At 41.1% G+C, this 14,658-nt stretch overlaps 1 protein-coding gene across 12 annotated transcripts in view; it reads right to left on the reverse strand.

Annotated features, from left to right (window-relative positions):
- YAP1 (Yes1 associated transcriptional regulator) overlaps positions 1–8,996 on the reverse strand; it is a 111,024-nt gene extending 102,028 nt beyond the window's left edge. For all 12 annotated transcript variants that reach the window (XM_032640362.1, XM_032640360.1, XM_032640361.1 and 9 more), the window contains exons 1-2: positions 8,651–8,996; positions 5,582–5,832 (exon numbers count right to left, since the gene is read on the reverse strand). In XM_032640362.1, coding sequence (XP_032496253.1) covers positions 5,582–5,832; positions 8,651–8,974 — 575 coding nt within the window. In that variant the 5' untranslated portion in view covers positions 8,975–8,996. The remainder of the gene's footprint in view (positions 1–5,581; positions 5,833–8,650) is intronic.
- Between the last annotated feature and the right edge of the window lie 5,662 nt (positions 8,997–14,658).

The raw sequence follows: 14,658 nt of genomic DNA on the forward strand, positions 1-14,658 counted from the left end.
TTTTTCATTATAACCCTAATAGCACTAAGGGATTTTCTGAATCTATGTATATGTTACTCTCCTAAAATTAAATTTCAAAATATGTTTATAGATAAGACTATATAAACAAGTATGTTCAACCATCTCTCCTTGGCAGAAGAATCTGGTGCTTCCTCCCAAACTTTCTCCTTTCCTGAATTTTCCAATTCTCTCTAATGAACATGTGTTACTTTTGTAATTAAAAAAATACACCTTATTAAAAATCCACAAAATCAGATACATGGGGAAAGAAGCGAAAGAAGGAAGAACTTTTATAAATATAAAACAAAAGAACCCCACATTCATGCTTGTACAGAAAAAAAAAATCCACCTCCTACCCCCACCTCCTAGATAGGGTTTAGCTCCTTCCCAAAACCCTGCTTCATACTACAGTCACTTCAGGATATGTGAGAAGTTACATTTCAAAGAACTTCGTAAATCCACATTCAATTGTGTGAAAGCACAAAGTAGCACTCTGAAGAAAGCCATTTTTACTCTGAAGCCCAGATCAACTAGTCTATAGTAAGTTTTCATGCATGTATCAAAAAGCTCATTCTCTAAAACGTATATTTACTGGATAAAGAAAGACCTTACTTTAAAAATAATCAGAAATCTCCTCACCTTGGGTTAAGTAAGAAATTGCAAGAGGAAGAAAGGAGCTTTTAACAAAATGTACCCTCACCACCCGCAAAGCAAGACCCAGCTGAAAAATCTGAAAAGTCTATTGACTAACACTATCCTGTGAAGAAAAAAAGAAGCACACTAAAGTGAAAATAGGTAAGTAACAGCACTAACCACAAATAAAGCACTGAAAATATCTGGTGGAAGAAAACAGCAATATTTTAAATAGATACGCCTATTTGCATTATTTTGTTAATTTGCAATATTATTCAGAGAAACAACATCTTATTATTTGATGTGTTAAAGATTATGACGCTTCTCATGCTAAAAGCCAAATAAGGATTAAACTACTGACCACTTTTGTGTAAAATATTAAAGAGAAGGGAATAAAAAAAGACCATTGTGATTTATACCAAACTTCTTTTGTTTGCTTTTAGAAGGGGTGAAGCCCTACGCAAATAGAAGTGCTTCCACGGTAGCAGTACTTGTTCCCAGGAAACTTGGTGCTACAGTACTTGAGCAGAACCACGAAGCAATTCTTCATAAAAACAGCAACGTCCCTTTCGTGGCTTGAAGTTCCGATCAATCCTCGAATCAGAAGCCTTTCTTGTTAAAGTGCATCACTTAGTAACCATAGTTATTGAACCACACAGCTCTTTAAGACCCTCCTTTATACAATGCTACTCAACTACTATTAAACTTTCAAGTCATAATTGATGGCTAAATTATGCTATTACTGAAGGTAGCAAATTAAGTTTGAATAATCTTAACTGATTTTTAAAACAACTTCACTTTGATTTGCCCTAAGCCTAAACTTCACTAAATATTTTGACAACTAAAAGGTTAGATTTAGAGTTTACCTCTTCCCAAAAGTCTTAAGGTAAAATACATTTCAGAGTCATACTAGCATTACTATTTGGGGATGCTAATTTACATTATTTTTCCAACTATAATGTAAAACATTTTTCTACATTACTAATGAAGACTGATCTCAGGGTTTCAAAAACTTTTTAAAGTTTCAACTATTTGAATATTACCTAGGCTTTTTTCTTTATAGTTAACATGAAGCTTTGGGGGAGAAATATGCTTTCAATGTTACTTTTTAAAGAAAATTTGCCTACCATCTTGCAGCTAATTGAGTTTGCTGAAATTAAACATCAGTTTGATAAAGGTTAAGTACTTTTTTAGTTCACTCTAAAAATACTCATTATTTCCCCCAGTAAATAAACTAATCTCTATGTTCTATTTACTGTCACATCCACTATCTTCCAACTGTTTTTTTTTTTTCTTCTACCACCGTATCCAACAGTTTCACCAGCGTTTTTCTACCTAAATCACTGTGGCACCATGGGCCATTCTTCCTCGGAGTGCCCACCCACCAAGCAGAAGCATTTTTTCTGAGAGCTGAGGGCATACTTTTATCTTCTTTCTCCACTCAGCCTCAATCAGCAAGATAAATGGGCAGGGACAGTCCTTCCCTCAAACAGGGAAATACTCTGCTTTCGGATTTTTAAAACTGAAGTAGAACTGACTTATTATATTAGGGAAATGTTTTGTGATTGCAATTTCAACTGTTTATGGTTATTTTTTTCTTTTGGCAGCTTAATCAACAGTTAAGGGCAATATTACAAGCGTTTCATTCTTAAAGGGAAATCATTTGGGTTACATTTGATATAACAAGAAACCAAAAAAAAAACAGCCTTACTCTCAATGAAACTGTTCCTTTTTAAAACATCTAATCTTTATTACGGTAACAATGTATACACTGTATGTGTTCATAGTCTTCTGCTGGGCAAGTGTTTGGGAGAAGAAGCAAGACCAAATTACGATAACAAGAAACAGTTTAATTCATCTCCTTTAATTGATACATGTCTGAAGTAGCTTTAATTAGGGCAGTGGAGCATTCACTTCTGAAACAAGATACATGGTCAATAGAAAAAGAATCAAACCATTTGTAGCAATTAATAACACCTGCAAGGTAAGTTCATTTAATGTTGGAATATTGGCTGAGTTATATGTTGCGGAATGCAAAAAAGCTCTGAAAAAAATACCTTTTTAAACTGTGAATCAAGATACTCAATAATTTTAATAAAATCCCAGCCACAAGAAACCTTGAATCTTCAAGGATTAAAAACACTGAGGCCAGTTATTCAGAAAATGATAGATAGTAGAAATGAAACAAAAATGACTTCTTAAAAATTAGAAGATTATTAAAACAATGCAAATCTCCACACTTCTAAAATTACTGGATGAGATTTCTAAAATCAAATTATAAGGTCCTATATGGTACATTTTACACAAGAAGTTCTTTGTATGTGGTAATAGTTGCAAGGCATCAGAGTCAATAAAATAAATCTGAGAAGTAAGAGCACTCCTTGTAACAAGAAATATTATAGAATACTAATTCAGGAAGTTATTCAGCAGCTTATAAAGAAATAGGAAGTTGTTGACCAACTACTTGAAGAACTATTTCCTGTAGGAAAACTATAAGACAGATGAAGAAAGCAATAATTCTCAGAGCAATAAAAGAATTATTTTAAAATAAAGCTCAATACACAATGTTGAAGAAATTAGTTTTAAACAGTAAATTCAGTAGAACAAATATACCCAATATACAGACTAAGCTTTTTAAAAATACTTCACAATCATACCAGAACTTGAATATGTGTCATTGATAAATGTAGCCAGTACCATACTTCCTCCTTATCACTTGCCAACCTAAGGTACAAGTCTTCCTCGGAAAATCTCACTGACCTAGGCAGGGCTTTAAAAATCCCAATAGCTGCCTACCTATAATCCTTCAGTAATTATGCTGCCTTGAAACAATAGGATGGGCCAACTGACTTCAAAGTCATTCATCTAAGGTCGCAAGACAACAACTAGTTGTTTCCCTACATTTCCTGACATGTACCAAATAATCAATGATTTTGCCTGCTTTTACTGACCAAGACACATCTAACAGGGAAAACATTTCTATTCCTGAAGGTTTGATATGAGAAAATTATTCCATGGTGTCAAAAATCTTCATGTTTCTCATATAATAAATCTACTTTTACTTCCACGTGAGAATCCCTCAAAAATCTTAAAGAATAATCATGTTTATCTCTCTTCTTCCCAGTTTTTCATTTCCATGGTAACCATTACCCATATGGCATAATTTTCGTATCATTTTGTTCTGGTTTACCTTTGCTACAGGCTCACTTGAGCGGGGTGCTTGGGGTGGTGTGGTGTGTGTGTGTATACCCTTCATTAATCCATCTTTGAGAGAAACACTTCTCAAAGGAAGAACCATTGGAAACTAAAAAATAAAGTATAGAACATTTCAGGTCAAAACAAAAAGATCATTCAAAATAATAAAAATGTAGGCCCATGTCACCTAGAAGCAATTATTACAAGATACAAAAGACTAAAAGAGGAGCATAAATGTTACTCTTTAATCATAGACTTTTAGCTATAACATCAACCAAAGAAGAGAGGCAAGCCAGCTATTAAGCTGTTTAAAAATCTCCCCAGGTCAGCATGTGACCCAGCAGGGAGAGGTTCAAAAAAGTACAGCCTTTCTTTTTCCTAACAACCTGGTTTGTTTCCACTCCTTTCCCTTCAAGACACATCCCTCACAGCTAGTAGCTCTTTCAATCATTTACTCTGGATGTCTGCTTGAGAACAAATAATCTTGCTCATGCAGATGAGTCTGCCAGACTTGTGTGTACTTTCCAGTCTCAGGCCCTTTATTGTTCTGGTTGAAACCTGACCCTTTGAAATGGATACCAGGACACCAGAAAACGAATTTAAAATATAAGAAAAAAGTTGGAGGAAGAGGGGCAAAAAACTGCAGAAACTTTTTAAGATCAAACTTTTTCCTCTGCTCTTCTAAATAAGCTTGTCACAAAACTGTATCTTACACTGCAAAGTAACAATCTGCCCCAAAAGACAATCAATATAAAATACTAAGACACACAACAAAACAATATCATTATTGTATTATCTGATCTAATGAATAAATGCTACATTTCCCTTAGGAGAAGACTGTCAGGACAGATCACAATCAAAACTTGGACTGTTTTTTACTTTATTATCTCAACATGATTAAACAATACTAAGTAAGCAACTTTTTGAAAACATCAATTTCAGTTTATAATAATTACTTTTAGGAAACATTTTGTATATACTTATTCCAAACACACCAAATAAAAATATTAAGGTCCTACCTATAATTTCAAAACAAGAAGGGATGAAATTCTATTTTGATCTTTTCAGCTTCAATGAAATTTTGCCATTTTTTTAAAACACACAAAAAATAAGGCTGATAAAAACAAATAACCCAATGGCTTTGTTTTTGTTTTCCCAGAGAAGAGAGATTCTGTCTTGAAGGCCTGCTAGCTCGAAGAAGTTTGACACTGAGCTTGTATATCAAGCGGGAAAATTCATATTTCTCTTTACCCTTTGAGGGAAAAACAAACTGATAAATCACATCAAACTGCAGCTAAAGGGTCTGTCATCTCACAACCTAAAGTACTATAATATTAGACTCCTAGGGAATTCCTCCTTATTTTTATAGTTCTTTTCTACCAGTAAAATGGTAGAAAAAGGTAAGTAGTACTGCACATATTCATAAACCTATGCCAGCCCCAAAACTCTCAATTTGAAATTCTTCACGGTATCCTTTCAGTTTTGAGCTAGGCTAGTTAATAGGTTCGGCACAAACTCAAAAGAAGAACATCCAAATTGCCACAAAATAAAAGATTATTAAAAGGTTATGAACCAGGAATCCATAAAGCTTTCAAAACATTACCTAAAGAAGGTATTTAGCTCATACTGAACTGAAAAAAAAATTATGGAAGATATAACTGAGCTTGACATAAATACTAAGTACAATATAAAAATAAATGACGTTTTATATCTTTGTACCAGAAAATTATCTCCTACCATTATTTTCACTTACTTTAAGAAGTATCTCTGACCAGAAGATGTCTTTGCCATCTCCCAGCCCGCTGGCAGAGGTACGTCATCAGGTATCTCAAAAGAAGACTGTCTAAGGTGTTGAGCAGTGGGTGTAGCTGCTGGGCCAGAGACTACTCCCGTGGGTGTCAATGTCCCAGGAGATACGGCTCCCAGCTGCAGGGAAGCTGGAGAGGAATGAGCTCGAACATGCTGTGGAGTCAGGGCCCCTGCAGTGCCTGCATCAGTACTGGCCTATTAGGAATATTAAAACAAAGATTTCTTAAAATTTGTTTTCAAAGAGAGTCCCTTTAGATTTCTTAGATAGATATTTGGTTGCAATGAAATTCTAAATCCAAAGGCACATTTCAACATTTAATATTTGACACAGAGGAATACAGGTTTGCAGATGGATACTTTTAAATGTTTACGTGAAGGCCAAGGCAGTGTGGGTGCTTTTCCAAGTTCTAAAATGTTCTAGGTATAAACAAAACCCAAGGAATATAGCTATGGATTCTTTTTCTTCCTTTTTTTTAAACTAGGTTTTACATAGTGGATGTTTTGTCCAAGCCAAGCCCTAAACACACAACAGTTGTCATTTTTTTCTCACCATGGACAAATGTCATCAATAAAGCAACCATCAAAATTCATACAACTTTTAAGGAATACAAAAGATCCAGAAACATCCGAATATTCTTAAAAGCCTCCTAATGAATGAAATAAAAACCCAGCCATATATTTGTACCTAGATGATAAAGATGTCAACAATTCCATTACAATATAACTTAAGAATTTACAAACATATTTACAACTGTGTAGTAGCAGAAAAAATCCTGAACTCAGACCCTAAAGTTCTGGGTTCCAGTCCAAGCTGTCTAGTGTGACACTGAACAATATCATAATCTCTGAGCCTCAAGTTTTCTCATTTGTTAAATAGCTTTTTTTCATGATGGAAAAATGAGTATATGAATTTATATCCAATAATTTGTGAACAATAGTATTTACAACCCACATTTGTAGTATTCATAATCTAGTACAGTTATTTAAATTCCTTAACTGAAGAGTTAGGGTTTGATTACCAAAAAGTTATAATTTCCTAGATTCATATAGGCAAGTAAGGAAGACTAAAAGCAATCAGCAGATGCATCTATGCCTTGATGTTAAATCATGTACATTCTGAGTTTCCAATCAGAATGAATTAGGACTCACTAGCAGAAATAAAAAGTCAAATTTATAGATGCACGACACTTGGTTAAAAAAGGCATTAAAACAAACAAAACTACAACAGATTATGAATAGTATGAATCCATAAACTGCTGATATAAATTACTGTGCAATTATTTACTAGAAAAATAAGTATTGCAACTTTTAGTTGCAATTCTTTACGGCTTATAGATGCCACAAAATGGGGAATTCAATCTCCTATGGGTATTATACTTTCAAAACATATTAACTAACAGCATAGTCGTGTAGACTGTGGGGTGCAATGCCAACACATTTTTACCCATAATGAGTCCAGAAACTCATTTCCAGGGGTAAAAGAAAAAAGCATACCTAAGTCTACTTCTTACAAATTGAAGTATTTGGGGCAAGCTGCTAAATTGTTTTTCCTTCCTCTTCCTTAACCCAGGTTTTTGTCAGCAGGTTAAGTGAGTTTTTCTGAGTTCCAAAACCCCTTGGTCTGAGGCAGGAGAACACACCACAGGCCTGCTGCAAATAGGAGGGGCGATGGGAGTGGGGCGATAACTGTTCTTCCCACTCAAGTTACAGCCGAATGGACTAACTACATCGCAGTATTTGGAAAACCAATTAACTTCTGGACAAAGTTCCTATGCTGAAGTTTAGCCTGAAGCAAGCTCTTTTTAAAAAAGTAAGGAAAGGAAGAAAAACCTACACTAAACAAATCTTCTGGGACAGGTCAGAATGTTAACACTTTCATAATAGTTTCACTTTAATGTTGGATCACGTTGACAAAGTAATCGAACGTTGTGTATGTGGAACAGCCATGTTCATATCCTCAATAAGAATTAAAGAGCGAGCCTCGAATTAGTCATCACTTCCCAAACATTAACTTCTAATCACAGTTGAACTAGGCAGGACTCGGCCTATGAGTCAACCTGCAGTGCGTTATCAAAGGCTTCTGTTAAAACCAAAGCACGGTAAAGCTCAACTCAGGTCCTGCGCAACGTGTAGATGTGGCTAATTTAAAAGCATTTCGGCAAACTATAAATAATAGTCTCCAACGGGGAAGCCAACACGTGAACCAACTAAGTTTGATAAGAGTAAGCCTGCCCGACTTCCAAGGCGCTAGGTAAGGGCAGGGGTGAAAGCACTAACTCCATAAACAACTTCCAGGAAAGTCTGGATCCTGTATTCAGAAAGCGCCGGGGCCGCGAAGAAAATAAATGCTTTTGGGAGGGGGAGGGGGAGAAAGAGCGAGAAACTAAATGGACTGGTTCAACCCCCACCCCTAATCAACACTGGAAAACAAGAGAACAATTATTTGACTCCCTAGGAGACTGAAGTGGACCGAGAGGCCCCGAAGGAAAGGGGGCCCAGGGCTCAACTTCACAAACTCGGCCGCCGCTGGCAGCTCACCCACACACAGATGCCAGAGGCCCCCCTCCCCCTCCCCGGCCCCGCGGCGGCGGCGGAGGGAGCGAAGGTGCGGAGCGCGGCGGCGCGCGCATTGTGCAAGCCCACCGCGGCCCGGGCCCGACTCTCCCCACCCCCTTCCTTCCTCCCCACCTCCCCTGCCACTCCCGCCAACCTCCCGGGAACCCCAGGAAGAAAGAAAGGGCAGGGAAAAGCACGCCCCCCGGGGCTGCAACCGCAGAGAGAAACTACAAGGGGAAAAACAAATCTCGGCCCCGGACTCCGGGACGAGTGGGAGCCCGTAGCCGCGGCCGGTGGGCGCCTCCAGTCCCCCCGCCTCTCCGCGAGCCCCCGTCCCCACCTCTCTAGCGCTCCCGGAACCCCCCTCCGTGGCCAGGGCTCGCGGCCGCCGCTCCCGAGCGCCCCCGGGCCTGGGGCCCGCCCGACGGGAAAGTGGGGAGAGGGGCGGCCAGGTTACCTGTCGGGAGTGGGACTTGGGCTCTGGAGGCTTGAAGAAGGAGTCAGGCAGCTTCCGGAGCCTCATGGGCACAGTCTGGGGCACGTTGGCCGTCTTGGGGTTCATGACGGCGTTGAAAAGCGCCTCCAGGTCGGTCTCCGAGTCCCCCCGGACGTGCACGATCTGGTGCCCGGCGGGGGGGGCCTGCGGTGCCGCCTGGGACCCCGGGGGTGCCGTCTGCCCGGGCCCGGACGGCGGGCCCTGCCCCTGGGGGGGCTGCGCGGGCGGCTGCCCTTGGCCCTGGGGGGCTGGCTGAGGCGGCGGCTGCTGCTGCCCGGGATCCATGGTTTCTCCCTCCCCCGACGCGCAGCCCGACCAGGCGGGCAAGGGCTCCGCCCGGGCGCCCCGGCTCGACGGGCCGAGATGGGAGAACCGGCGAGGGTGGCGGGCCGGCGGCGCTGGGCGGCGGGAGCGGCGCTCGCCTTGCTCTCAGCGCCGGGGGGCTGCGCCGCGGCCCCGCATCCCCGCCCCGGCGCCTCCGCCCCCGCCCTGCGCCCCGGCTCCACTGGTCTGGCGGCTGCGCTTCGGGAGGGGCTGCGAGAGACCCGGACCTGCGCGCCCGAGAACTTTTTTCCTTCACGCCCTTGACGGATGCCGGACAGCTAGTTGCCTTTCCCCTCCCCCTTTCTCTCTTATTTCCTCTTCTTGTTCCTTCCTTCCTCCCTTTCTTTTCCCCGGCGGCGGCAGCGCCCGACTGAGACAGAAACTCGCCTCAGACGCCAAAACTAAAGTTGAGAGAACCGCCCGCCCGAGCCGCTCGCGGCTCCGCCTCCTCCCGGCTCTTCCTTCCTCTGCGCGCCCGCCCGCACAGGATCCGCGGCCGGCCGCGGAGGGAAACTTTCCCCTGCAAGTTAACTACATTCCTGCAGACTCCCGGCCTCCAACGCCCCTCCCGGCCGCACGTGACCAGCCCGCCAGCGGGCCGGGCCTCCACAGTGCTTCATGGGGCTGGGGCCTGGGGGCGGCCGCGGCGGGGAGCGTGCCTGGCGATCCGCGCCGGGAGGGCGGCCGGCCCGACGACCAACGTTGGGTCTGGTCTGGGTCGGAGCTCTGATCTCTGCGGCGAACGCGGCCGCCCTTGGCCGCAGGAAGTCCTCCCTCCCAGCCCGGCCCCTTCCCCGCCAGTTCTCGGGAAAGGCTGAAAGGTTTCCAGCTCGCTCCGAGATGCGAAACAGCCGAGGCCGAAAGAAGTTGGGAGGGGACGTATAAATCCACTTAAACCCTCCCCGCGTTAGCGCGACTTGACCAACTGGAGTGTCAGTGTGGGCTCAAATCCTCAAACTAGGTTGGATTTAAAATGGTACCCGTAACAGACATTGATTTTAATAAGGGTCCATTTTTTCTTAACATTAACTTGATTTTTTTTCCCACTCAATATTCAAAACCCACTTGAAAGGGATAAACGATTTCTGTAATTTGAAGCTTTAAGACTAGATCTGTGACTCAGTGTGATTTACTAAATAACCAAAAACTGCCTTTTTTAAAAGTGAAAACTTTTTTAGTGCTCAGACTTTAAACACAGTTTTGAAAATCTCAACGGAAAAACTCAGTGTTTAACTTCGGTTGCAAGCATTCCTCGGTGTACCTGTCTTTCATCCTTGAGGGGATGGGAGCCTACCTCTCTTTGTTATCCCTGTGCCTGGCACAAGGGTGGATTCTCTTAAAGTTGACTGAATAAGAAATGAACGGGTGAGGAGCTCACCCCAGGCACCTGGTCGTCTTTGTGGCAGTGTCATATATGCAAGGAGTTCACTTGAAATCACTCAAAAGCAATGAAAATTTGTTGGGTTTTTTTTGTTTTTTTGTTTGACGGCGCCTCTTGCGAACCCGTGCCCCCTGCAGTGGAAGCACGGAGTCCTAACCACTGGACCGCCAGGGAATTCCCCAAAATTTGTTTTTTAATTCATACATTCTGATTTTTTAAAAAGCAGCTTTACTGAGATATAATTCCATTCCATACAATGCGGCCATTCACGCAACCCAGTATTTTTCGTATATTAAAAGGGTTATGCAACATCACTCTGATTTTAAATCCATTAGTTCATTCTAAAGAAAACTAGCTTCCTGTTTTAATGATTTTTGTCTGCAACGCTAGTGAAACAGATGTGTAAACAGGATTAAACAAGGAAAGGTCCCCTGAGCAAAAAAGTAAACTCTTCCTCCAGCCAGGACATGCCCTGGATAAATCTGAAGAGGGATCTGTATCACTCGGTGTGGTGGGGCAGGCCAGGGAAAGAACCTCAAGATTTTACGGCAAGATTCTAATCAACTGCTCTGGATTACACTTTCATCTGAAGAAAGGGATCTGCCTCCATGATGCCCATGACTGCTTTTTATATTTATCCCCACCCCCATCTCCAAATGTCAAGTGCGTTTAACCACAAATTTATAGGTTCTGGAATTCCGGAGATCTGAGTTCAGATCCCAGTCCCACAATTTACTAGCTCTGTGACATCGGACTAGTTACTTATTTCCTATTCTTTAATTTCTTTAATATTGGGGTCAGGTAATGACACCTACTTCATATGTTGAGACAAATGAGTCAGTGGACATAAAGCAAGTACTTAGTGCAGTTTTGGGTGTGTGGTGAGATCCACATAAACGTCAGCTATCGTTGTTTTGCCGTGTTCACAGATTACTTCACATGTAGTGACATGGCCTCTCCTTTGCAGCAGTCCCCCTCAGGGGCCCTGTTGGCAGTCCCTTCCTGTCACATCTAATAATCAATCCACACAAACAAAGCCTTTGGGCAGAAACTATGCATTAAAATTTCCAGCTGAAAAAAAAATTTTTTTAAGAACCAAAGTTATTGAAAACCTGGGATTGTAATGGAAGCTGTCCCTTCACTAGAGTATTTATTACCATGAACACTATAATTAAAGGGCTTAGGGTACAGCAGAGGTTGCTTTGTTCAATATTGTTTCACCTGCCATTCAACTGAGAACAAAATTACTTTGATAAGTGGATTTAAAGGCTGTCTGGAGTGATGTTATGTTCTGTAATCACCTCTGTAGCATCAACCACGATTTTGTAATTGAATATTCCTGATCTACAAAATTTCAGTCACAGGTCAGTAAGGGATAAAGATAACATAGGTTCAATCCTTCGTCCCCTCTCTTCCTCTCCAGCCTCACTTTTAGAGCAATTATCAATCCAAGGCACCTTGAGGTACGGAGTTGCCTTCTTCATACAAAGACCCAGGTTACCCTGGATCATTTTCAAGTCCATGTAGATCACTATCTGAAAACACTAGTCTTACAATGACTTGCCTTCTCAACTACAATGGACCCTCTTCTCTACTTTATCTGTCCACACCCCACCATCATCCAGAAATACTCCAGTTGTGAAATCAAACTATGTTATACTATTCCCTTAATTACTCACACCTCATTTATTATTAGCTTCTCTCTCTTCTACGAACCTATCACTCCTGTTTTCACTTCTTTCCCAATTCAGTTTAGAAATCATAACCCATTGCTTCAGCCTCTCATAATCATCTGTGCCCTCAATTCTATTGCCCCATGTATTTGAATGAACTGGATCTATTAAACTGGATTAATCCAGTCATCTGTCTTTTCCATTCTAACACCTAAGGCTTATGGGGGCCTGGATCCCACATTCATTAAAAGCTTCAATCAAAACTTTTGACAGTTTGTCCAAATGAAGTTATACTATCATCCCACAGATATACCTACATGATTACAAGAAAGCATTCACTGTAGAACTTTAAACTTTGTCCTGTTACCAAATGACACTGTCTGCAATGCATTATAAATTAATATTTTAAGTAAATTCTGTAATTAATGAATAGCACAATTCTATTGCACTGTAATGATTGTGTGTTAAAGTTATTAATTTGCTAAGTGAAAGCATTTGAAACACACTCTGATTTTGTAACCCACTCCTGGCATCCCAGCATGCTTGAATATACTGGGGGCTTGAAAAGAGGAAGTATCCAGCCCTCTCCCACTCCCAGCCTCTGGAAAGCCTAGCTGACACCCTGGTTCCTGGGGACAAATGGAGGTAATCTCACAGGCTAGTAGCCCCTTCATATTTATAGTCTCTAACCATGTTTCCTTGTGTCCAGAGTCAGCTTCTCACTCATATGATATTCTAAACTTTACCACTCTTCTCATCATGTTTATTCATCATCGCCCTGCCCTTCAGAAAATCACATCACCTCCAATTGCACAGAGAAATGGAGGCCACCATACACAAAAGCCCTAGAAGTCTTCCACTGAACCTTCAGAAACATGTATATGACTTCACAAGCCCCTCCCTCCACAGGTACATCTTTGGAAAGAGCAGTCCACATGCCTGTTCTTCACTTCTTCACCTTTTGTTCATTTGCCCTTTGACCCAACATACCTAAAACTGAAATCTTTACCACTACGCTCCTCCACCTTCTACCACACACACCTTCCCAAGCCACATCCTCTTTCTGATTTACCATCTCAGTTAATGGCGTCAGGATCCACCCACTTGTTCAAGCCAGAAAATTGAGTGTCCTCTTAATCACCACCCTCTCACCATCACTTACATCCAACCAGTTGGTAACATGTGTTAATTTTCTTTCACATCTTTGAAAGTCTGCTGCCCAACTCCAGGTCTATTCCACTTTGACTTCGCTTCCCATCACTTTCTGCAGAGCTTCCCAAATCATGTCCCTGCTTCTAGTTTTACATGGTTCCATCAGACATCTATTCTGATTCAGAGTGACTTTTCCAATGTGCAAGTCTGATCATGGTGTGATATATTCAAGACTCCCTTACCATGGTATAGACTCACTTATATAAGTTCTGTTTTCCAGGCCTTTGTGGTTCCTTAAATAAGCCGTTTTCCCTCTCACCCTTTGGCCTCTGCAGATGCTATTCTTGCTGTTTGGAACTTCTTTACTCTTCTTTTCACCTGATTTCCCTTGGTACTAAAATTGCAAGACTTCTCTAATGGGAAGTCCTCCTTGGCTCTCCCCTTCTTACTGGTCTCTACGCCACAGTAGGTGAGAGGCTTCTCCTCTGGAATCTCACAGAATCCACCCACCACTTCCATCATGGCGTTTACCATAGTTTTAATTTTTTAATGTTTCTGTGTCCCCAACACCACTCTGGATGCTTCTACAACAATATCTTCCATCTCTTTATTCTTATGCCAGAAATGCTTAACAATAGATGCTCAATAAATATAGAAAAGAAGTAGGGGAGAGAGGTAAGGAGGGATCCCAGAACTCAAAAGTAAAGATATGGGTTTGCTGCCACGGTTCCAATTTTGAAAATTCAGTCTCCACAGGACAGATGTTTCTATAGCATATACCTCTAAGACTTACAAAATTTAATAAATGCTAATGAATTTGCCTGAATTTTCAAATGTTCTTGATGGAATGAAAGTAACAGTAACATTATGCCAGACACTGTGCTAGGTCATTTAATCTTTATAACAACTCTTTAAAATTAAAAATTAAAATTGAAAGCAACCTCTTCTAGATGAGAAAATCGAGGCACAAACAGGTTAAATAACTTGCCCAAAGTTGTACTGCTAGTAGATGGTAGAGCTGAATTTGAATCTACAGTTTCTATTCCAGAGCTCAAACTCCTGGGGACAAATGTACATTACATGTAATCAGGTACATTACATTTAATTTCAGATAATTCAAAAGGGTTATTGACAAATTTATACATATAGAAAGATAAGAGGAAAAAAGAACCCTGTCATCTAAGGAATATTTTATTTCTATTGACTATTAAGTGTTGGTTTAGGATTATGAAGTCTTAGTGTTAAATGTCAAGGACAAACCTGGCTTGATTTTGGGGAAGTCAAATTCAAACTGTAAAGAGACAAAGTCTTTTGTCCCAAAGGAGGAGATGTTTGGGAAAATTTTACTGGACAATATACTTTTTAGGGGTTTTCATACTGCAAGGGACATAGGTTACCTCAGTTAATGAAGGTCTAACTTAAGAATTCTTAAGGGAGAA

The sequence above is a fragment of the Phocoena sinus genome, chromosome 8 (genome assembly GCF_008692025.1).
Source record: "Phocoena sinus isolate mPhoSin1 chromosome 8, mPhoSin1.pri, whole genome shotgun sequence".
Lineage (NCBI taxonomy): Eukaryota > Metazoa > Chordata > Mammalia > Artiodactyla > Phocoenidae > Phocoena > Phocoena sinus.